This window comes from Onychostruthus taczanowskii, unplaced genomic scaffold, assembly GCF_017590055.1.
Source record: "Onychostruthus taczanowskii isolate IOZ18803 unplaced genomic scaffold, ASM1759005v1 scaffold69, whole genome shotgun sequence".
Taxonomy (NCBI): domain Eukaryota; kingdom Metazoa; phylum Chordata; class Aves; order Passeriformes; family Passeridae; genus Onychostruthus; species Onychostruthus taczanowskii.
Window position 1 is genome coordinate 3,214,171 of NW_024504676.1, and position 23,936 is coordinate 3,238,106.

The 23,936-nt window shown below is 48.3% G+C and overlaps 1 protein-coding gene across 2 annotated transcripts; it reads right to left on the reverse strand.

The window, feature by feature from the left end:
• Positions 1–10,920: 10,920 nt before the first annotated feature.
• On the reverse strand, positions 10,921–23,716 carry RNH1 (ribonuclease/angiogenin inhibitor 1). 2 transcript variants are annotated; one of them, XM_041421183.1, is made up of 10 exons: positions 23,640–23,716; positions 20,248–20,353; positions 18,457–18,627; positions 16,371–16,541; positions 15,550–15,720; positions 14,598–14,768; positions 13,938–14,108; positions 12,834–13,004; positions 11,919–12,089; positions 10,921–11,708 (listed from the first exon to the last, which is right to left on the reverse strand). In XM_041421183.1, the coding sequence occupies exons 2-10, from the start codon at positions 20,331–20,333 to the stop codon at positions 11,621–11,623; spliced, it is 1,371 nt and encodes a 456-aa protein (XP_041277117.1). In that variant the 5' UTR covers positions 20,334–20,353; positions 23,640–23,716; the 3' UTR covers positions 10,921–11,620. The 2 variants fall into 2 exon arrangements, with proteins under 2 accessions (XP_041277117.1, XP_041277116.1); XM_041421182.1 differs by lacking the exon at positions 23,640–23,716 and adding an exon at positions 21,917–21,957.
• Between the last annotated feature and the right edge of the window lie 220 nt (positions 23,717–23,936).

A 23,936-nucleotide genomic window follows, 5' to 3' on the forward strand; every position in this document is an offset into this window, starting at 1 on the left:
CCTGTTTGTTTTGGGGCTTTTCCCTGAGGGAGACGCCGGCGCCATCTTGTACCGCGGCTCACATCCTAAGCAGGTATTTTCCCTCGCATTTTGGGGTTTTGTTCCGGTGTGTGGGCGGGGGATGAGATGTGACACTTTAATATCTAGCATTTATTTACTTTCTTTTTTTTAATAGACATTCTGATTGTTAATAAACTGTTGGGTTGTGATTTTGTTGGGTTTTTCCCCCCCCACTTTCATCCATTAATATTAAGTTCCTATTGGTGGAAAGGGATTGTTGGGACCTTTTAGAGAGATGACTCCTTCGAGAATGTCTTCTCCTGAACTTGTCTCTAAGCCCAGAGAGTGGTACATCCTCACAGAGGCCAGAGAAAGCCACTGCCCAGAGTGGCAGTCAGGGTGACAGGCATCGAAGAGTGCTCCTGCTGTGTGTGGAAATTTGGAGATTAAACCCTAGAAGGGCTGAAATGGTCATGGATGAAAGGAGGAAGACCCCAAAGACAACCAAATTACATTTGGCCTCTGCAGGAAGTGGTGGACAGAGGATGACATAAAAAGAGTTCTTACTTTCTGTTTTCTCCTTGCAGCACTAAAATCTTGTTTACCTGGAGAGCTTCCACCACCCAGGAGCCAACCTCCTGCAAGCAGCCCTGAGCTGTCACCCACTGCCATGGCCCTGCCTGGCCTTCGCACCTTGGAGAGCTGGACACTGGGGACACCTCAGCTCAAGTGCAGAGAGCTGGACACTGGCCTCTGGGGACACCCCATCCCAGCTCACACACCCCCTCCAGCCTGCAGTGCATCACAGCCTTCCTCTGCTCTTCCTCCTCCAAGCTTCCTTCTTCCTGCCTGCACAGGACCCGGGAGCCAGGCCAGTGCTGCCACCCAAAGACATTCTGCAGGGCAAGCAAACACGAGAGGAACTCTGCAAAGATGGGGATGGCTGCAGGGTCACCCATTTCAACTCAGTAGGTCCCCTTCCCTCCCCTTTTCTATTGGCCTCCTTTCACTTGCTTTCCACACCAACATAAGCCTCTGTGACCTTACTCTTTTATTTTTGTGATGCTCTATGCAAAACCCATCCACGCATTTAACAGATTTCTCAAAACCCATCCACACATTTTACAGATTTCGTGATGTCAAACCCAAGACAAACCTTTTATGTCTTGTGACTTGGGCATAGTGGCAGGATTTTTAAGCAGTGCTACTAAGAAAAAATGCAAAACAAAGGAAGGCTGGTGTTCCAACCCACACCTGCCTGTAGGCAAGTCAGAGGATGGTTCTTTTATGAGGGAATCTGCCACTTTGAAAGACTGGGAAATCAGTCACAAGACAGGTTGGGAATATAGAAAATGATAAATGGGTTTCTCTTATCACATCATGACAGTGAAACAGGTGAAAGGAAATTTTAAGCTGTGAAAATCTATTTTTCTTTAATTTATTTTCCCCTATGACTTGCAATGAGCATGCCCAGAAATTCCCAAGGGCAAAAATACATCAAGATTCAGAGAAAGACTAAATCGATATGGACAGCAAGAATATCAGGATTCATTAGAATTAATGTCAGTAAAAATGTCATCAGGTATATTAAACTCCCTGCTTCAGGGTGCAGAAAACATTTGAGCCATTAGATCCAGCTGGAGTGGGGAGAAGAAGGGTGGGGAGGCAGATCCAGCTTCAGCCCTCCCTGAGGATCCATCACAGGTTCCTGCAGCAGGAGGATGATGCGAGATAGGCTCGTGTGTCTCACACTGGTGTTCCTTGGACACGGAGACAGGGCAGGGCCCCACAGCCACGGCCACCCTGGTGCTGCCAGGTTCTTGCCCTGCCAGTGCAGGGTGCTGGATGCTGGGAGCAGCTTCCTTCCCTGGAAAAATTGCTTCTGCAGGGAGGTTAGAGATGAGCTATGACCCTTGTGTCTGCAGCACAGGAGAGGTGCCTGTGCTCGGTTTGGGGATGGCTGTGCTGCCATGAAAAGCCTCTGTCTGTATCTCAGAGTAGAGAGGTGGAGGATACATTCCCATTACCAGCCTGTTCTGTGCAAGCACAGTAGGGCTCACACCAAGACAGTTTCACTTCAATATCTCCAAAGCCTCTGTTTTCACTCTTACTGTAACAAATTTGGAAGTCCTAATAAGCCTGGAGAGGATCTCAATACAAATTCAAGCTCCCAGCTACATTTCTTGAGATTGGACAAATCAATCAATCTTTGTATCTTTTTATCTTCTAATTGTGCATCCATATGGTTCACAGCTGAACTCATTCAAGGGATGCTACCTGCCTTCAGGGCCTGTGTTCATGTGTTTCTGTTCACAGTCATGGGCTTTTGGGGAAGTCAGGATTGGGCTCTTATGCTAGCAAAGGGGCTGGTGTCAAGAAGGGAAATTCAGGTGCTGTCTTTCGGTGGTATCACCCTAAAAACCTCTTCTGCTATGGTTCCACCCATCTAATGACCTAGTGCTCTTGAACGTCAAGTGGCATTTAGTCACCCTGTCCCCTTTCTCAGGCTGCCTGGACCAGGCTGTGTGGAGGCCATGACCCCTCTGACCTTGCTGAGTCCTGCCCTTCCTCCATGCAAGGTTTGCCAGGGCCCTGTGGAGGGCTGGGAATGCTGGAATCCTCTTGCACAAGGACACAAACTCTGCCAGCTGCCCATACTTGCTCCATGGTGGCTTGTGGCTGTCACTGCACGTGCTCACACATGGCTTCAGCCCTCAGTCACCTCTTTGTGTCCCCCCTCCACAGCTGTTTCTCCAGCATGCAGCCATTTCCCACATCCAGTCCAAGCTCCTGTGGGTTTCTTCTTGCTACCCCAGGAAAACTTAGGGGCCAATCAAAGGGGCATTGAAATAATGTGTAACTGAACACTTGTCAAGGAACCTGATATCTGTAGCAACAAGTGGGAACTGCCACTCAGGCTCAGAGCCTAAAGCCATCTAGTCCAGCAGTGCTTTTAGGAGCAGCAATTGCTCCAAAATTGCCAGCAATTGCTGGCTGCTCCTGCGAGGAGCAAACATGCCTAAGACCTGAAAAGGATTATGTGGCCCCAGGAAAGCCATCAATCCTTGGCTGGTTACAGCCCTAGCTAACACTTGGAGAACTGTGAGCTTGCACCAGCGCTGTAGTACCGGCTTGTCTTTATCCTGCTGGTGGTGCAGCTCCAGATTTCTGGGTGACCCCCTTCTCTCTACCTCCAGCTGTGCTCCTGGGCACCATGGCATAATGTGGAAAGGTGTTCAAAGTACAAAGCCTTCAGTTTCTTGGGCTTTCCTACTGCCAGCCCATGGTGTCTGCAGATCGTGTGCAGGGAATAGTTGGTTAAAAAATGAAACAAATTTTGGGGAGATCAGTTCCCCTCCACTACATCAATAATGCAGAGCCCAAAAATCAAATGTCCAGGAAATTGGTAGGGCACCCATTCGAAAGCTAAAACGTTTTGGGAGTTCTGGGCTATCTGATTGGTTCTGAGCCTTCTGATTGCTGATGGCAATTTTGGGGTCTTATCCATGTTGCAAAAGGCCAGCCTCTCATCTGGCTGTACCATGAGGCCTGGTGATTGCCTCACTCTGTTCCTCAAAGGGGTAAGAGAAGGAGTCATCTCCAGAAGCCACTACACATTTCTTCTCTGGGCAAGGCGCCCTTTTTTATGGATACTGAGCTCACACCCTGTCTCACTTCCCACTTCAGAGTGTTTTTCTCTGTCTTAGCATCCTGCAGGGAGCAGAGTGATCCCAAAGACTGGTCTGCTGCAGTTCGACAGCATCCATTTTTGCCCTCCTGGACCACACACTGGAGTCTGGGGATGTGAGATGAGACCTGCCTCAGCAGCTGGATCCAGATGGAAGGCAGGAAGGAAGGTAGGAAGGGAGGCAGGAAGGGTGGGCTGGTTCTGGTAGTAGGGCAGGAGTCCTAAATTCGTGCTGCTGAGTTTCTTGGTCCTGTTGGAGGAGGAGATGGAGCATGGCCTGTTCAGCTCAGTTGGTAACAATGCCACCTAAGGAAAATGAAGACGAGGAAAAGAGAGGTATGGATCGCACAGGAGCTGCGTGCTAGCTCAGGCTGGACAGTGAATAAAATGCACAGCCCAGCCTGTGCTGCAAGAGGGAGAATAAGCATCAGCTACTTCCCTCACCCCTGGCCATGCAGCACAGGCTCTTTCAGATTCTAATCCCCCTCTTGCCGTGCTTTTCTTCCTGCCCCTGTCTTAATCAGAGAGGAGCAGCTGCAACCCTCTAATAGCCTCTAATAGTTCATTCTTAGCAGCTGTCAGTGGTATTTTGGTGCTGCCTCCTCTCTCCTGTTGCTGAGGTGGCTATTTCCCCCTGCAGAGCTGCCTGCCTGGGCTTCCTCCTCCCCACTGAGCCATGGCCAGCTGCAGGAAGGTCACTGGGGACTTGAGGAATTAATTTTACTGGAAACCACATCCAGTAACTGAGACACAGTCTGGAGTGGGAGAAGAAACTAGATCTGTTTGGTCATATGGGAAGAAAAATGTGGGAAAGATTTGCAATTGCTTTTTTTCAATTAAAATTTAAGAGATGGATGAAGGAGACAGAAGTAAATTAAAACCGTTGATCAGGTGAGAGGAGAGATTTTGCAAGTTTCCCCAGGACCTTGTCTGCCAGTGTTTTCACTTCTCTTAGTGTTGTACTTCAGAAGTTCTGGAGCTCCCTTTAATGCACAAGGAAGCAAACCAGGGTCCCTGTCCCACACTGTGATACCTCTCCACCATGTTTTGCTTGCATCCCAAGGAGCTCATCTCCTCACTTCCTTATTGTGCATCTCTCTGACTGGTCTAGTCCTGGCCCTGTGCACACATGGGAAGATCATCTGTTGGAATGAAAAAACAAGATTTTCTGGTACTTGGATATAAATGGAAGTTCAATGTTGCATGTAAAATATCTCTTGTTGTGTTTTGCTCCATTCTGTTCTAGGTAGTTCTGTTCTACTTTGCACCTCTAGTATTTTTGGACTCTGTTGCACATGTGGTGCACATGGGGAAACCTTCTGCTGGAGTGAAAGGGGAATAGTTTCTATTACTGTGATATAAATGGAATGTAGGAAGGGCTTGAGGGAAAGAGCAGGATTTGATATTACTGGGATAGAAATGGAAGTGAAATGTTCTGTAGAAAATATATTGTCTTGGGTTCCTCTCTCTTTTGAGAATAAATTCCAGAAAAGCCTGTCATTTGACTGTGTGCCAAATAAGATGGGAACTATTGGGTTGTGATAAGGCAGTTTAACAAAGCATAAAAAGGGAAACAAAAGTTTTCTTGTATCTAAGCAAAAGGAAACATTAATCTCTAATTCCCATCAGTAAAGATACTCTGGAAGGCAAACACTGTAGAATGAGAAATGCCCCCTATTCCTTGTCCCTCCCTTAGCTTTTATATCTGAGCTGATGTCATATAGGTGTGGAATGTCCCTTTGGTTGCTTTGGGTCAGCTGGCCTGGATATGTCCTCTCCCAGGACCTTGCCCACTCCCAGGCCCTTCATGGGGAAGAAGGAATGCCACAGGGACAGCGCTGCTCAGCAGTAGCCAAAATGCAAGTTTTGTTAACTCCCACCTCCCATAGCCTCTTTCACTCTCTGGTAACTCATGTGGTGGTGCTTCTCGGGCACAAGTGATCTTCTCAGGAACTGCTCCAAAACCTCTGCCTTCTGGCCAGCTCATAATCTCTTCTAGGATTCCTAGGAAATAGGGTTTTCCCATTGGGGCTCATTGTGCGATCAATGCTACCCACTTACTCCATCTAGCGCTGGTTATGTGATGTGTTGAAGGGATGTTTCCTTGGAACACCCAGTGTAGAACAGGCAACTGTGGTGCCAAAAGGAGATCCTTCTCTCCCAGCAGCTCCTGAGGTGGCTTGAACTCCCTCATAGGCTGCTAATTTCTCTTTTTCAGTGGGAGTATAGTGGGCTGCTGGTCCTCAATAATTCCAGCTCCAAAACTGTAATGGTTGACCTTGGGTTTCTCCTTTGCCAGAGGCTCCAGGTAAGCCCCTGCTCCCTGGCTGCAGTGTAGGGTGTATTTTACACCTCTCCATCTCCACAGCAGACACTCTCGTTCCAAACAACTCATTAACTCACTGTCGTTCACCAAAGTGAAATCACTCAGCAAGGTGGGAGCCAGTATTGGCAAAGCCAGGTCACAACAGGGCAAACATGGAGAAGGAACAAGGTGGAGAGGCTGCTGCTTCATTAGTCCTCCAGCATAACTCTGGAAGACTGGAATTTTGGGTGCCTGCTTGGAAAATCCAGCAGTTGGAGTCACAATGAGAGCTGCTCCATACCTGCTCCCTTGCAGGTCCTGGGAGAAGCCCAGCAAGCACCAGGCAGGACATGAAGGAAAAGGCTGAACTCTTGAGGGGCTTGCAGGAGAGGAATTCTAACCCCTTGCTGGACTTGCTGACACAATCCACATTGGCTTGTGAAGTCCTTCCAGTGCTGCAAGCCCTTCATGGGCACAGCAAAAATGAATAGTCCAAGAGTATGTGCTTTCCACCTGCTTTTGCTTTGCAGTTGTTTTAAATCTGCTTTCTCTATCCAAAGCAGTAGGATTTTTTTTTTTTTTTGACAAACATATCCTGTAGCAGCTTGATGCCAGCAGTGAATACTCTTTAATCTTTGCACACACACTTCTGGAGCTGGATCCATAGTCTCACAAGCACCAGAGCCATCCCATATCCTTTCAGTTCTGCCAGGCCTAAAATCCAGGAACCTAGAAAGGCTTGAAACACTTAGCAGCAACCAGCCATCTGAAAAGCAGGAGTGGTTCTCTCTTTCAGAAGATGATGCTAAATTACATGGAGATTACAGGGCCAAGAACTCTGAAGGGAGGTGAGAAAGGATGGAGAATACCTTCCTCCAGCCCTTTCCTTCCTCCCTCATCTGGTTTTCACTCTTTATCCCACCCAGGCATTGATGAACTTCCCTGAGAAGTCTTGGATCGGTCCCATTTTCTCTCTCCAGCCTGGAAGCTTGCTTGCTTTCTCTCAAGTGATTCAAATCCAGCCAGATTTCCTCCCCAGAGCATTCATTAGGTGACTAACCAATGTCAGTGGAATTACAGCTATTTTGATCCTGCTGTAGTTAGGAGGCAGGGCTGTATGCCGTGTAGTGTGGCTAATTTAGATTTGCTTTGCATCCTGTGGCACTGAGCAGGGAATGGATCCCCTGGGAGCCTGATGTGTAGGAAGCAACAAGTCCCCACTGGAGTCAGAGATGAACAAAACAGTTTTCTTTTCCCTCTTTGTGGGAAGTGCCATGGAGCAAACTCTTTGGTGCTTTATATTCTGATTATCTCTGAGTGCAGCCTCGTGCCTTGGTTTGCAGTTGTGGCACGTGAGAGGTGAGCTGGCACCTCTAACCTGACTAGGAGGAGCTGGTTCAGCTGAGCTGCACCCAGAAGTGATGGAGACAGGCAACACTTCCCAGACAATCCCAATATGGCCTGCAGAGCACTTCTGTACCCAGGAGCAAAGAGGTGTTTTAATTATCTGCCAAGCATAATTGGGGTCTGAAAGAAGTGTTTCTGTGACGTGTAGGCAAGGCAGAAGCAGCACAGAGGGGATGTAAAGAAGCTGGGGTGGGCAGTGCTAGGTCTGTGCACTGTCCCAGTGGCACCAGGCCATTCCTGGCATGTGATAATCACCAGTGAAGTAGGAAATGGAGTAGCAGAGGAGGATTTGTCTGAGCTGCATGTAGGGTGGCTGTGCAAGTGACAGCTGTGCTGGTACTTTATTTCCCTCTGCAGATATTATGGGCTGCTGTGCACCAGCCTGAGAGCAGCACAGCCTGGCTTAGGACTTTTCCTGAGTGTTTGCTCTGGAACATCTTCAAGGGCTTGAGGCAGTGCCAACAATTCACCTTTCTCACTGCATACCTGCCTTTAATTGCAAACCAGATAGGCTCTGACACGATATTGGCCAATTAAAGTTTCCATCCCCCCAGCCACATGGTCCTGCATCCCACATGCCACCGATTTGCCCTCTAGCTTGGAAAGGCTTATCATCTGTGCAGTCATCTGACCCAGCACGTTTCTTCCTCTGGCTGGGGGCTGCGTTTCCTCTCGTAGTGGGTGCAGCTGGCTTTAGCTGAGAGAGGCAAGACTCACCTCACATATTCATCAACCTGCCAGTTTGCAAGTCCTTGCCAAGCTGGGAGTGCACTGGACTGGCTGATGTTGATGGTGTGAGTGCCAGGGGAGTGGGCATCACTCAGTCAGGAGGGGGCTGTGATGCTGTGCCCCAAGAGGAGATATGTCCATGGTTCATTTGCAGCTGTGAGGAGGGGAATGGGTACAGTAGATCAAAATTCTTCTCACCTTATGGGGAGAGGAACTTTCCTGCATAGTGGTTTCTTTGGGGTTTTTTCCCCATGTTTTTTCCCCTTTAGTAAAAGATGAAATAGAAGTGTAGTGGAGGAAGGGACAACTGATGAAATCAGCACACAGAAAGAAGGAAATATATTGTAAATGATAGTTGAAAATCACAATGATCTGTGCAAAAAAGGAATTCAGGCAGCAAGTAAGTCCCTTTTAGACTGTTTTAGTAGAGGTTTGGGAGTGACTCAGATGGCAAGCACTGTTTTCAAAGCAGGGAGCTGTGTGTGGTTAACTCTTCAAACACAGTGGGCTTGACTTCCCCTTTCAGATTCAGCTGGAACTCTGTAATTGCTGGTAATATCACTGTTATTTGAAGCTGGTACCTGGGGCCTTCTTGTGGGATCTCCTTTCCAAAAAGCCCAGGTAGCAAGAGAACAGTCAGGGATATCAGGGCAGCCATGAATTGATATTCCAAAGCAAGTAGGAGGTTTGGTTGGGGTGTAAACTGTGAGGACAGTAATATTTGTTTAACTGCTTCTGGCAATGTTAACTGGAATTCTGTGACCTCCCAGATCAAGATCATATGCTGTGCTGAATAAAAAAGTACATTTATTGTAGAATCTGAAACTTCTAGCAGAAACCTGAAGTTTTACTGTACCCTAAACCACTGTTGCTGTTACTGAAGTCCAAAATACAGACCTGTTTTCTCTGAATTGAAGACCTCTGGGACATGTCTTTTAAAGTTCTAGTATTTGTTTAAAATGAAAGTCATGCTTGTATTTCTTAATCTTCTATTTTGGCTGCATAATTTTGTCCAATATCTTCATTATATAAGGTGAAATTCAGTCCTTACTGGTAGAAAGTCAGTACTTGCAAACCACTGAATCAGGGGCTCCAAGCATTTGCCCTGAGATGTGCCTGCAATGTCCCAGGAACTGCTGAGTTCTCCAGCTGTGATCTTGGTATGAGTAAGGCTTTGCCTGCCAGCCTACTACCTAGTCCACATAAAAGGTTTGTGACTCAGTTCCTGACTACTTTAGTTTAAAATGCTGACTACCCACACATCTGAACTGCAGAGGCAAATTCCTGTGTCTTCCAGCTCTCCCAAGTTCACAGTTGTGACAAGGTTTGTCAGGGAAGTGAGCTGGACCAAGAAATAGATGAATAAAAACAAATGAGTTTTTAGGAATACAAATCCTTGCTTGAGTCTTGTTCATGAGCAAAAGTGTCTCTTGCTAAAGTGGCTTGCTCCTGGATCCTGGGATTTCTACCTGCATTTTAGAGCCAAGCACAGGAGCTGGCGTTGTCTTAAAGCATAGCACAGATTCTGAGTGCACAGATTTATCCCTGTCTTGGGGGAACTGTAGAGCTCTACCAGGCTGGCCTGGCCTGAGATGCCCCGAGCTCATGAGGAGGCAAAATATGGCTCTTGTGGTTTTTGCTGTGGCTGGCAGCTGGACACGTGGCATTTGCTGCAGAGACTTTTCCAAATTCTGTCTGCATTCTTGGAGGAAATGCAAAGCCGCTCTGGGATCAAAGGCGGGCGTGGACTTCACCCCGGTGGGAGCAGGCTGTGCCAGCCTGAATGCCCCGGAATGCAGCCGTAGTGGCAGACCCTTCCCAAGGCTCATCTGCCCGAGGGGAGGAACACGAGGCATTTCCAGGCATTGCAGCTGCAGTGCAAGAGCAGAGTGCCCCCCTCGGGTAGCCAGGATAGGGAAAAACTTCTGTTTGTTGCGTCTTTTTAGAGGGCGGTTTTTACACCCTCCCAGATGCCTGATTTTTCTGGCTCTTCCTACACATCTCTTTATCCTCTGAAGCCCTGACTTCTCCCCCAGCATGAAATTAATCTGGGCATCTGTGCAAGCCAAATCCAGGAGAGACCATGAACTGACAAGCCTGTTTATTAGCCACTTAGAATGGCTAAATTTTTATTTATGGAGAAGACCAAAGTCAAAAGGAGTGGGTTTTTAGCATTTTGGGCAGCTATGAGAGACATGCCTTGAGGAAAAAACCAAATCCTATCCTTCACACCTGCCTGAAGACACAAGTAAACTATTTCTCATGCCCCATTTTAGGTTTGTGAAGGCTACTGTAGAAACTGCTTAGGTCAAATCTTTTAAGACAAAGAAAAGCCAGTTGTGGCCTCTGCAGGATGAATGTGAGCAGTAGGAAGCAAAGCCTAGAGAACACCTTTACCTTAGGTGCCACACAATGTGCCAGTGAAGGAAACACCAAGTGACCACTTCAGGAAGACACACTGGGGAATGGGATTTTTTTGGCATTCATCCTGCAAGACCAGCCAAGGACAATGCCAGGCTTGCCTTCTGTATTTTTAAATCCATATTCATTCTTTTGTGGTTTAGGTGTGCAGCAGTTGCATTTTCTGTTGGAATAAGGGTTTGTTACAACTCTGGGAATGAAACCTCAGTGTCCTCTGAAAACTGAAATGTCTTCTAGGTTTGTTCTTTACCTAAAGCCTTGTCTAAGATTTTCTCCTGCCATGTTTCAGCTAGGGACTTAGCAAAAACAAACAAGTAAAACAAGGAGTTGGTAGTGTTGCAGTTCACAAATAACTACATTGGTCTTAAAGGAGAAATATACAGATATATTTTATTTTTATAAGTAGAAAAATTAAGTATAAAGTTCCTGTAGAACTACTCTTTGCCAGATCAAACATATCAATCATTTAATCATTTCCCATACTAGCAGAAATGCACACAGCATCTTTTGTTTGTAGGAAAACCACTTTTCAAAGGACATGAATTTTGACATTACACAGCTGAACAGCTGCTCATTTCTTTTTTCTCTAGTGCCTTGGCCACCACTGCTTTTCCAAGAACTCTTTTAGGGAGAGACAGGGGAGAGCTCAATTTTAGATTAAAAACATTTAGTTTTTTTTTAAAGCCTTCCCCAGAGACCTATCAAAAGCACCACCCAGTAACAATACAGTGGGTAGTTCTCTTGCCTTGGGAAAGGAGCTCTCTTCAAAGCCCAACTAATTTGTTAGAAGGGATTAGAGGATTAAAGAGCTCCTAAAGGCTAGAAACCCACTTCTACAAGACAGTAATTGTTTATTTCAAGGATAGTGATGCTGCAGCTTTCATGAGTCTCAGAGTTAGTACATCCAGAGACGCAGAGAAGCTCGATCAGCTCCCCAGACACCCACCCAGGGAATCCACAAATGGTTTTGGTACAAGAAAATTCCCTATTAAGTTAATTAGTTTTATGTATGAAAAGTTCAGATTAAGAAGAGGACATTGCTTTGACGTTGTTCTGCAGGCAGTCACCACTCATGAAATGATCTTCACTTCAGGCTTGGACTCTTCCAAGGCTCTCAGTTCATCATCCACTTCAGAACTCCACAAAATGTCATACAAACTACACCAAAACAAAAAGGCAAGCGAGATTTAGTGAGCATCCTCCTGTTGAGGGAAGAGACAGATGCACAACTGGCCAGTACGGGAAGGTCATATGCCAGGAAGGGCCCCATCTAGCTTTAAGAGCAGCCAGAAATTGGCTTTACAGCCCAGGACCCCCTTAAGATCTCACCAGCCTCCCACCCCTGCCAGGGCTACCACCATCTCTCACATTAACTGCTGCACGTTGCAGCTGGGCTTCTTCAAGGCTTCACAGATCTTCCTGATGCCTTCATCTTCCAGAGGGTTGTAGCTCAGGTCCAGCTCGGTGAGGCACTGCTTGGTGGCCATGACAGTGGCGAGGGTGGCACAGCAGCCTGTTGTCAGGTCACAGTTCCCCAGCCTGCAGGGAGAGGAGGGAGAAGCCAGCACAGTGAGCCTGGCTCCAGGAAAACCTGCCCACCCCCGAGCAGCAGGTATGGACATCGCCATCACGGACCAGAGATCCTGGCAAAGATGGCATCTCCGAGGCATCAGCAGGGGCTGGCCTGTGGTCTTGCCACAGAGAAAGCTGCCCTCGTGGTGACTGCTGAACACCTCAAAGGGCTCCCTAAAGCATAACAGCATGTGGCTATGGGCATAGAAGGACCCATTGAAGTTATTCCCAATTTCACCATCAAGCATCATCTTCTCTTACTACTGTATTTGAGACTTGCAACCACCACTCTAAAGAGGGCGACTGACGCCTCTCAGTTGATGACCAAGTAACTTTAAGTGGTCAAAAGACACTTTCTGGGACAGACTTGCAAGTCTTACTGATGTCTCCCATGACCCATCTGCTTGACTCACTCACTGTGAATTTAGGCATCAGAGCACAGCTCCAGCTTCTGTCCAACAGCATGGAGAGAACAAGCACGGGGCCCTGAGCATCACACAGCCCAGAGCTGGGCCCAGCTGGAAAGGGAACAGGCTCATGGGGAAGGCAAATCCCACCCCAGGGCTGGAGGTGATGCTCCAGCTGGCTGTCTGCTCCTTCTAGTGAGGCTGGACCAGCACTTGTGCTGGCACCATAAGGACCATGGAAGTAGAAGACAAAGCGTGAATTCAGACAGCAAGAGAGAAGACGACTTCTGAGAGTGCACCTTACCATAGAGACTGGATGTTGCAGTTGGGGTGCATCAGCCCTTCACACAGGAGCTCCACACCTGCATCTCCCAGCTTGTTCTCGCCTATGTGCAGTACTTTCAGGTGCTTGTTGGTGCTGACAGCAGAGCTGACAGCCTTGCAGCAAGCAGCAGTGAGCCCACACTCCCTAACCCTGCAAGGCAAAAGTGAGATGAGATCTAAGTGGGACACCTGGAGACTATCAGGCACCGTTCACTTCTTTACATTTATTTAACAGGAGCCCAAGCAGTAGGAACAGAGGAACCAGGGCTTTCCTGCAATCACTGTACTCCTCTCAATGCCTGTCTGCTCAGTCCTTTCTAGGCAGCACCTCTCCTACTCTTTATGTGGGATGTCTGTCTTGGGAGTGTGCACCTAGGAAAGGCACCTGCCCAAGAAGCATAGGAACAAAGAAGGATGAAGTGTGCTGCTCTAACAGTCACTGTTGCCTCCCCTGCGCACTCCTGAGGCACCCCATTGATTTCCAGGCCACCAGGGCAAGAACCCAGCTGGGAGCAGGAGCTGAATCTGCATTGTAGGAAAATTCAAGTTCTAAGTGAAAGAACAAACTTCCTCTCCTAGACCATCCCAGCCTAAAAGGTAAGACAGTCAACAGGACAGGATGATGAGAAATGTTTAATGTCACTAGAACTTTCTTTTGTCTCATCAGTGAGAGGGCTTTGCTCCAGTGGAGAACCTGAGATATCTTATCACAGCACTTATTTTTGTATTTCATCAGGCTTTTCAGACTTCAAAAGTCTCTTAACTGTCATTTGTTGCATGATAAAACAATTAATTAGAAGCTCTGAAAGTGATGCCTGGTCTCCTTTTGGTTGTAACAGGATAACTGTGATGGGGCACATCTTCAAAGTGTCTATGAGTTTAGAAATACAAATCCTTTTGAAGTCTTTAAGTCCAGAAAAGCCCTTTTAACTCTATAAATCCTTCCAGTAACAACCAGCAGGAGCTGCTTATGGAACCATCACAACTGAGGATCTATCTGGGTGGGCATTACTTCACCTTACATCTTTCTTCAGTGAGGCCTCCAAAGAAGGCAGTAGATATGTGAAACTTGACAGCAGCTCACCATAGCTCCTGAAGTTTAGATTTGGGATCCTTGAGTGCCTGACAGAGCATTTCCATCCCTGAGTCTCTCAGGTTATTGTCTATCAGACTGATCTCTGTGAGGGTCTCCTTTGTACTGATGAGTCTGGAGAGATCTTTACAGCTAGCACTTGTGAGATCACAATCCCATAACCTGCAGGAAGAACAAAAATGTTATTTTCTCCCAGGAATTACTCAGATTAGAAAACAGAGTCATGTTTTAGTATACTGAAATTCTGGTTACACTGTCTCATTTTCTTGTATCCTTTCACACATCATACCACACAGCTTCCTCCTTTCCTTTCTTTCCACTTGCTGCACCAAAAGCTCTGCTTTTAGCAAACAAAAAAAGACACAGAAATGTGCAATTCTAGTAGACAGCTAACTCAACTGGAAGCCAAGACAATGCCATCATAAACTTCTATTTGCCCTCTCACCAGAATTTGATCCAAGTAATTTCAGTGTGGTCCTGGTTCATGGTGTTCTCCACCCAGTTTTTGGGAATTAACTGATTTGCAGCTGAGACTTTTTTTTGACCATAAAGGGTAAATGAGAAATTTCTACTTTGGAGCAAACCAGCAGCACAACCTAAACAGCTCAGAAGCTGCAGAAAGGATATACGAAACCTCTGCCCCCCCCTTACCACAACTTCTGGATTTTGCAGCTAGGATGCATCAGCCCCTGGCACAGCAGAGCCAGACCGGAGTCCCCGATCTTGTTGTCCCCCACAGAAAGATCCATCAGAGATGACTTGTTCCTGAGAACAGCACTGATCTCCATACAGCTATCGCTGGTTATGCCACAGTTCTCCAGGCTGCAGGAAAAAGCACAGTTGGAGTTGCTGCTCCAGACCCACTGTGTTAGATACACCCCAATACCCCAGTTCAGACTGAGAAGGGTCTATGGGCCGGTTCCTTGCTGCAAACCAGTGCAGCTCAGCCAGGCACCGCTTCATCCTGCAGGGTTCAGAGAAGACACAGATGTCCAAGATGGGACTCTGGGTGAGGCAACACACTGCTCCTGCATTTCATGAGGCTGCAGGGCACTTTGACCCAGCCATTGATATGTGTTAATGAAAGGATCATTCTTGCCAAACTTCCCTTTTTATCAGTTATCCTTTTTAAGAGGAACTTTTGGCAGCATCACACAGTGAGTCCCTGCTGAGCCACCCCCTGCTGAACCTCAGGGGCAAGATAAAATTAATTGTGCTTTTCCCAGAAAGCCCTTCATGGGCTTTACCACAGAAATGAGGCCAAACCCAGCACCTTTGTTTTTAGCAAAAAAGGGCTCTGAATAAGTATACTCAACAGGCTGGTAATTCCAGTTTAAGAACTCGAGCCACTGAGGGTGATTGTTCCTCTGCTCTGAGACACAGGTGAGCAGTCTCCCTTAGTAAGTGGTGGTTTAATCTGGAGTGCCAAAAATCCCAAAACTGAAAGCCCCAGACATTTGTGTCCAGTTTCCAGTTACATAAATCTGAACCAGCCAAAAATCTGGCCTATATTTCAAACATTCCTGACAATTTTTCCTGTCCTATGGATGTTGTGACTAGCAGCAGCACCAGTTGCCATTAGAGATGACCAGCTCTTCCTTACTGTAGTAGCTCTAGGTTGCAGCTTGCCTCCACCAGGCCCGTGCACAGCTGCTTTACAGCTGTATCTCCCAGCGTGTTGTTGCTCAGGCTGAGCTCCTTCAGGGTGGGCTTGCTTTGCAGAGCAGCATTGAGAGCTTCCACAATATCAGCTGTGAGTTCACAGTACTCCAGCCTGCAAGAAGAAAAGAAGTCCAGGCAAAAAGACAACCTTCCTTACACATCCTCGTCCAACAAGAATCAGCTGAGCCTGGTGTGTGTTAGCCAGGGCAGAAAACATGCCAATGTGAGTTGAGATCAGGCAATGCATAAAACCAGAGATACCTGGTTTAACAGCATCTCTCTGCTCATTTCAGGAAGCTTTAATTCTTAAACTATATCCCAGAGGACCCTAGCAAGACCAATTTTTACACTAGGCCTCCATTAAACCAGTGTACAGGCAGCTTGGATCCTTTGAACACAGGGCTGAGCTCTGCACTGCAACACTATAATGAGCCTCAACCCTGGGCCTGCCCGGGGAGCTGGGGCTGCAAATACATGCAGGTCCTGCTCAGTCATGAAACAAGGACCAAAGGCAGCAGAATCTGATGTTTCCTGGGCATCTGAGAGTCTTGCATTTACAGCCACCGCTGCCAGGAGGGCTAAACAAAGCCTATGGGAACAGACACCTGACTTCCAAACCCACAAGATCCACCAGCATGAATAAATATGACAATTTCAGGTAAAACAAGAACAAATCCACACCTGGCAACAAAACTCCTGCTTGTGTCAAGGGAAAAGCAAGCATGGCTGTCAGATGACCAAAAAAGCCCAGTGATTACTTACTGCAGCTTCTGCAGCTTACAGCTGGGGTTCATCATCCCTTGGCACAGCACCTTCACTCCAGCAGTTCCCAGCCTGTTATCCCCTACGTGCAGCTCTGTCAGGGATGGTTGGGCACTGAGGACGGAGCGCAGGGTCTCACAGCTGGCACTCGTCAGATTGCAGTTTTGCAGCCTGCAGGAGAGAGGCAAATGCACTCCTAGAATTACAGAAGCTCTTCTCAGAGACGTTTATCTGCTAAGGTTGGAGCTTGGAAAGGACACCACAGCTCTGATGGTGCATAACCCTCTAGGAAGTGGTTTGTCCAGGTTAGTACCATTAATTTACAGGTGTGCCATAATATTTTATCAACTACACCTGTGCCACAAACAATAGCTTGCACTCATACAGCATCTCCAGGAGAATATGGATTCACCCTACAGGTAGCCCCACAACTGGTTTATAGAAGTGGTTTAAGTATCAGGAGGCTGACCCCAGAGATAAAGCAAAAGCATCTTATGATTTCTTGCCCCCTCTAGAAACGTGATCCAGAGTCGGTAGAAGTTAAAATCTCATCCAACCAGGGATATAATTTAGTTTAATGGTACAGTGCAAGATGGATCTATGAAGTTGATCCTTCAGCACTCAGGCTTGGAGAAGTTGCATAGGGACTGTGCTAGTATTGCTATGGGGTGTTTATAGAGTTATTATTGGACAAGACTTTGGAGCAATGGAGAGATGTTGTGCAGGGAGGTTTGACTTGGGTTTGGTCGCTCTTTTCTTTCCTCTTATTTATTCTTCTTTATATTCCTCTTCCTTTTATTTCCTTTTTATTTGGTTTCTCTTTTTTTAAGGCACCTTACCAGAACCCCAAAAATGGGCAATTTTATTTCTACAGCACTGAAAAAACCTAATTCAGGCTGTTACTTGAGCATATGGAGAAGTCTGAAGCCTAGGGCAAACTCTCTGAAAAATTACTTAAGCCTTCCAGTACAGAGTACCACAGTTACTTCTTGAAGGCCCATCAGAGAGCTGCAGTTTCATCAGCTTCACAGTCAACTTTCTATTTGCCTGAGTCCTCATTGCAGGGGGCACAGGGACTTCAATATCTGATCTAAAAGGCATATTATTCTTACAAGGTAGTGCCCTGAGGATCCCAGATTCCCCTCAGGAGCTGGAGGACTCCTGCACCCTGCAGAAGTGATGCTGGACAGAGAAGGCAGAAGCCCTCTTTGAGGGCTTCTGAGGAGCAGAGGCAGCAGCCACTGGCTCTGACTAAAGCTCCTGCACCAGGGTTGCTGAGGGAGGCCCACTGATGCTATCATGCGGTGGGGTGCCTCTATAAAATGCCTCCCAGAGCCAGGGAACTCTCCAGTTTGCTGCCTTCTGAGGATCTCTGAACTATTACAGATCCTGGGCTGGCACCCCCACTCCTCAAGGCTCAACCTCAAAGGCATCTGATGTGAGTTCTTCATTGAATTTGAGAATTTTCCACATGTGAGCAGCTTGTACATACTGCTTTAGGTTTGTGTGCTTTTGAGTGGGAATATACTGTAGTAAATGGACTGTGACTGTTGCTGTTCTAGATTATTAAGTACTTTAAATATGTTAAGTTAGGCTTGTGAGTTACTGTTGCATTATAGTAAATTCTATATGAACCTTTGTTAAATTGCTTAACTCAAGCTATTAATCAAGTGCTGTTAAGTTGATTAACAACTTAAATGGTTAATTTTTAATTTAAAAATTAAAAGTTAAAACTTTCAGGCCTAAAGTGTTGGTCCAGTCCAGAACTCAGTTTAGTAAGGATTCTGAACCTTGGAATTCAAAAGGACTGGCTTCTTTTTTCACCCTTTCCTGTCCTGACCCTTGCCCCTTCCCCCAGTCTCCATGTAGATAATTCTTTGGTTGACGTTGGTTATTTACTTTAGATTTTTGTTTGCTTTTTCTCTATGTGCTTTAACCATCTAGTATGTAGTAGAGTGAACCTTGTCAACAAATTGTTGTGCTTTCACTTTTATATAAAACCTGTCTTTGCCAGTGATTCTTTAAGAGACCTTAAAACACTCATTTGTGACAGCATGATAGAGCAAGACAATCAGCAGAGCTTTACCATAACTTCTGTAGGCTACAGCTTGGCGTCAGCAACCCTTTACACAGGTATTCAACACCTTCATCTCCCAGCTCATTGTTGTTCAGCTTCAGCTCTGTGAGGGATGGATTTGTATTGATGATGGAGGAGAGATCCTCGCAGTTACTGCTGGAGAGATTGCAGTCATCCAACCTAAAAGACAAGGAGAGAGGGAGCACTTTAGTCCTCAGAGTTGCTCTGCTCTCCCTGGCTGGAGCACTGCTCATGAAAGCAGAGTGGGCAATGTTCCTGCAGCTCCTGGGATGCCTCCCTAAGTATGTGCAGGACCTGCTGGGTGTTGCATGGCCCAAACCAAGGTGTGCTCTGGGCTGCACCACAGGATGGGCTGGAGGGCAGCTTCCCAAGCCTTGCTCCTCCTCTGTGCTGCACAGAAGAGGGCACAAAGCATCTCCCTACAGCTGGAGGAAGTGCCTCCATAAACAGTGACAGTGACAAACCACCTGCCAGCTTACAGCTGTCAGACTGGTTCTGCACTGAGAACTGCAGCCAGCCCCAGGGACGCTCATCAGCAGGTTGGTGTCTTGCAGGTGAGTCATGCTGGTTTGCACCATCTCCTTCCAGCAGCAATCTCAGCACACAAACCCTGAGTTTGCAGTTCAGCAGCAGCTTCTCCCACGGGATATCAGCATTCTTCTAGGTGCTGCTAAATGGATGAGGATGAATTTAATTGAAAGGAGAGCCAAGGAAGGATCAGGAGCATGGGACAGCCAGGGAGGTATAGACAGAGGCAGAAAAGACACAGAGCAAAAAGAAGGTGTCATTAAGAACCGTACAGCCCCAAGCACACCCACAGCCAGGAGTGACAAAAGTTGCCTGGTCATTTCTCCTTAGACAACAGTATGAAAACTGAGGCTCTAGGAGGGTTCTCTTCCCTCCCCTGGCAAGAAGACATGACTTCCAACGGGATCATGTTCAACACTGCTGAAACAATCCCTGCAGCAGCCACCCTCATCCACTGCCTCTGGAGCAGCCCAGCCTCTGCCCAGGAGACAACCATCCCACTGCCTTCTGCCATCCAAGGCAGGCCTTGGGAAGTCAAGGCCAGGCCCATGAAGTTTTGCCTGCAGAAGGCTCCTTTGCAAAACAAAAGGAAGTTGCCCTCACCAGGTCTGAAGCCCTCCTGGCACTGCTGGCATGAAGTGGCCCATCCTCTCCAGCCCCAGCAGGATGATGCCATCCCATGAAGTGTGAATTCCCAAACAGCAAAGGGGAAAGATTGCAGCAGCAACTCTTCTGGGCCCCGTCCTACACCTTACACCACAGGAGATGGTTCCCTCCCACTGTTTGCTCAACAAACCAGGCTGGTACTTCTGAAGGTCAACTGAAGAATTAAAAGCTGATGGGACACGGCTTGTACCTGACTACTGAAGCCAAAATCACTTGACAGCATCAAGCCTGCAACCCAAAGAGTGTGGAACCTAATAAGCACAGAGATGTCTCCCCTCTCTTGAGAGACAAAGGCAGAATAACCAAAATGGTGGTCAAATATTTAAATCACACTACTGAGCTGAGCCCCATGGCCCACCAAGAAACAGGGCAGCATTACTTCATACCAAATGATATTTATCTCTGGTAGAAAAAGCTTTGCAAGAGAATGGAAGTTTATCCTAACTTTCTGGATAAAACAGGTAGACTCATTCCTGTTGCTGTGCAATTTGTAAGTCCCAGATCAAACAGGTCTAAAGATGAAAAGCACAGGAGAGAAATACAACACTTCTTACTCAAAAGAGAGGATACACAACTAGTTACTACCTGATGCTTTTGCAGGATTTCATTGTGGTCAGAAGTTCAGCCCATCTAGATGGGCTCATCTCTTCACACTGGATGTCAAGCTCCATTTTGACAGTTGAGATAAGACCTGAAAATTAAAACAAAATAAAACCACCTTTTTTAAAAAACAGACTGAGAAGCAACGATGTTCTTCAATCCCCCCAGCTCTCAGCCATGAGTCATACTGTGCAAAGGGGACAGATTATAATTTTCCAAAACCTGCAAACACCAGTATAAGGCCAGGAGAGTTGAAATGGTTTTGTCTGGAACTTGGGAAGGCCTTCCTCTGAGAGGAAAAAAAGCACAGGAATCCTGAAGAGATACAGCAAAAGCGTGTTATCTGGAGGCTGCTTGTGTGAGAATAAGACATTCCACTTCCCCCTCCAAGGGAGCTTAACCAGAAGGAGCTTCATAGGGGCACTGGTGCTACTCACTGTGGCACTGCTGAGCCACACAGACACCAAGTTCCACCAGCGTGGCACATCTGACCCACTGTGGACCCTCAAGCTGTACTTAAAATTGGGGTATTTCTGAGATAATTTGGGTGAATGAGGAAGATGAGCATGAGAACTGCCCGGGCTCAAATTAAAAATCCTGCTGGACATGTGTCTGTATGTGAGAAGTGGAACTTGCATGGACGGGAGAAGTGTTCCTCCACAATTCGATATCCAAGGTTTGAAAGATCACTCTGGTCGGGCAAATCCAAGTACAGAGAAGCTGGTAAGCAGATTTTTTGTTGTTGTTGTTGTTCTGCAGTCAAACTGCATTTCTGAAGTGATGTAAACACAGCGCTGTGCAGAACGGCTCCAGATAAACGTGCACAAAAACATGCCAAGGCCAGTAGCTGAGCTCTAGGTTTAGTCTACAAGGGATGGGGTTAAAGGAAGCGCTGTAGTAGGTGACAAAATGCAGCCTTGGTCTCCTGGTTTGGCCAGCATGACTCAGACTACGGGGCATGAAAAAGAAATAATCCCTGAGCCATCCCATCGGAATGTGAGCTGCAGGCAGCCACCGACTACCCTCATTGCAGTCCCTCCTGCCGCCGTAACATCGCGGGGATCCCAAGCTGGCTTTTCCCGGAGGCCAGCTCGGTGCCAGGGCTCCCGTCAGGTCGCGCCCACAACAAACCGGGCACGCACGTGGGGCGGGGCGGCCTCGGGACCCGCGGCCGGACCGGGACGCGGCGCCAGCGGCATCCTGAGCTCACCGACGTGCTCGGCCTCTGCCCTTCCCTTCCCTTCCCAACGCGAGCGCTGCCGGCAATCCCGGCCCACGGCCTCCGTGGGATCGCACCACAGCCCCACGTGTCGCGGGGTGATGGGGATCGGAGCCAGCGACGACACGCGAGGGGACAGTGGCACCCGGACTGTCACAGCCCTCCCCGCGTCTCTCGGGCACTCTCCCGTTTCGCCCCCGCCCCGGATCGAGAACGGGTTCTTCCCCCGGCCCCGAGTTCTGCGCCCTCCTGCGAGCCGGGGGGATCCCGTTCGGGGTCCCGGGCAGCGGCCCGGTCCTTTCCCGAGACACTGCCGCCACCGCTGCCGCCCCTGCCCGGTCCCCACCGCCTCCCGCACCGCGGGCAGCGCTTTTCCCTCCCAGGCTTTCTTCCTTCCCTGCTCCCCCCGGCCCGGCCCGGCTCCCCAGCTCCTACCGCCGCGCCGCCACCGCGCAGCTGCCGCCGGCTCCGGCCCGGCTCCGCCTCGTATCGCGGCGGGGAGGAGCAGGATCTGTCCCTCCTCCCCCTTTTCCCTCTCTTCCCCCTTTTCCTCTTTCTCTCCCTTTTTCTTCCTCTTTTCCCTCCGTTTTCCCCCCTCTCCCTTTTTTCCTTCCCTCTCTGACACTTAACGCCCTTTCCCCTCTCTTTTGCATTTGTCTTTCCCTTTCTTAATTTTTTCTGACTTTCTCCCTGCTTTTCTTTTTCTCCCTGCTTCTCTCTCCCCCTCTTTTCCGACCTTCTTTTCCCCTCTCTCCTCTTTTCCCTTCTTTCTTTCCCCCTCCACTCTCCTTTATCTGTTTCCTTCATATTTCCTTCCTTTTTCCTCACTTCCTTATTTTTTCTTTTTTCCTTTTTACTTTCTACTTTGATCTCATGTGCTCCTTCCTTCCTTCCTTCCTTCCTTCCTTCCTTCCCTCTCCCTACTTCCTTCTTTTCTCTCCTTTTCCTCCTTCTCCCTTCTTTCACCGTTCTTTTGTTCCTTTTTATGCCCTCCTTTTTTCTGCCATCTCTCCTCTTACTCTATGTCTTTCCTCTTTTTCACCTTCTCACCAGCTTCTCTATTTTTGTCCTCTTTTCCTCCCTTTCCTTTTGCTCCTATCTCCTGTAGCCTTTTTTTTTTTTTTTTTTTTTTTTTTAATCCACCCTGATCTCCCTGATGCTCTTCCCCCCTGAGCAGGAGCACTGGGATACACAGGAAACAAGGCAGGAGAAGGAGAAATCCCTATAATGAGGGGGTGCACAAAGGGTGGGATGGGAGTATCAAACATAAAATGAGGGAGTGTACCAGCCAGCTGGGAGGGAACCTCTGCTGTGTGCCGGGACCTGGCAAGGTCTTGGCTAGGGGAGACAAGATTTCCCCAGGGAGCTCAGAACTAGGAATTGTTTGAAGTGGAAACAACAAAAATATCGTCAGTGGTCTCCCTGACTTCCAGCTTCCAGACACCTGTGCACGGGGGGCCAGCTTGGAGGGCCTGGGAAGTCCCTGCTCCCCATCCCTGTCACCAGTCCTATCCAGGACGCGTTCCCTCATTAGTGCCACACGCTGGGCAGAGAGCTGCACCTCGCTGGCACAAAGGCCTCTCTCAGAGCTCTGTGGAACGAAGCTGTGACAGCAGTGGAGGATGGGCGCCCCGGGCTTGCGCTGCTGCCAGGCCCGCTGCCCCGCGGGCTCTCCCCGGGGCCCTGCCCGACCCACCCCAGCGAGCAGGGCCTGCCCCAACCCGCCCCGAGGCAGGGCGAGGGTGGCAGCGCTTGGTCAGGGCTGGAAGGCATTCGTCATCCCTTGGCTCGCTTCCTCCTCCGCCTGCCGGCTACTCCCTGTCTCCCTCCCTATTGTTTCCCGGTAGTTTTAGCTCCGGTAAAAGCTCGTTCAGATTTTCACAAGACGGAACAAAGAAAGGTTTTGAAGTGCCGAGAGGCACTTGGCAACACCCCGACTTGCCTTCCTCCCTCCACTCCCAAAATCTCAGCATCTCTCCCAGTTTTTTCTTCCGACAAACACCCTCTTTCCATAACCCTGGCTCGCACAACAGTTCAACTAAGCACAACCAGCTGTTCCCTACAAAGCACGGCTTTAAAATGGTTCCGTGCTCCTTCCCGGAGAGCAGGAGGGAAAGTTTCGGGTGTTTCAGAGCCTGCTTTAGCCGCTGGTACGTACCTTGCTGTTGTCGGTTCTGTGCGGGAGCGCGGGGGGCAGAGCTGGCGCCTTCCTGCTGCCGTTACCACGCAACCTCTGCTGTCGTACACGCGGTGCCTGCTAGAGGGAGGGAAACACTTTTGGGCTCTGACGGCTTTTTTCCTCCCGTGGCAGCTCTTCAGGGCCTTGCAGAGCAAGCAAGCTCACGATTGTGTCTGGCTTGTGATGAACCAAGTGTTGCAAAATCCCCCTGATGGTGACAGAGGCAGCTTTTACTTCTCACACCGAATCATGTGGCCACTTGCCATGGTTTAGCCC

Excerpts from the sequence above, each read along its gene's own strand:
- RNH1 (XM_041421183.1), bottom strand. The coding sequence starts at position 20,333 with ATGGAGCTTGACATCCAGTGTGAAGAGATGAGCCCATCTAGATGGGCT. Across the intron at positions 14,769-15,549 it reads TGCAACCTAGAGCTACTACA|CCTGGAGAACTGTGGCATAA; the intron begins GTAAGGAAGAGC and ends TTTTTCCTGCAG. Across the intron at positions 11,709-11,918 it reads TGCAACGTGCAGCAGTTAAT|TTTGTATGACATTTTGTGGA; the intron begins GTGAGAGATGGT and ends GTTTTGGTGTAG.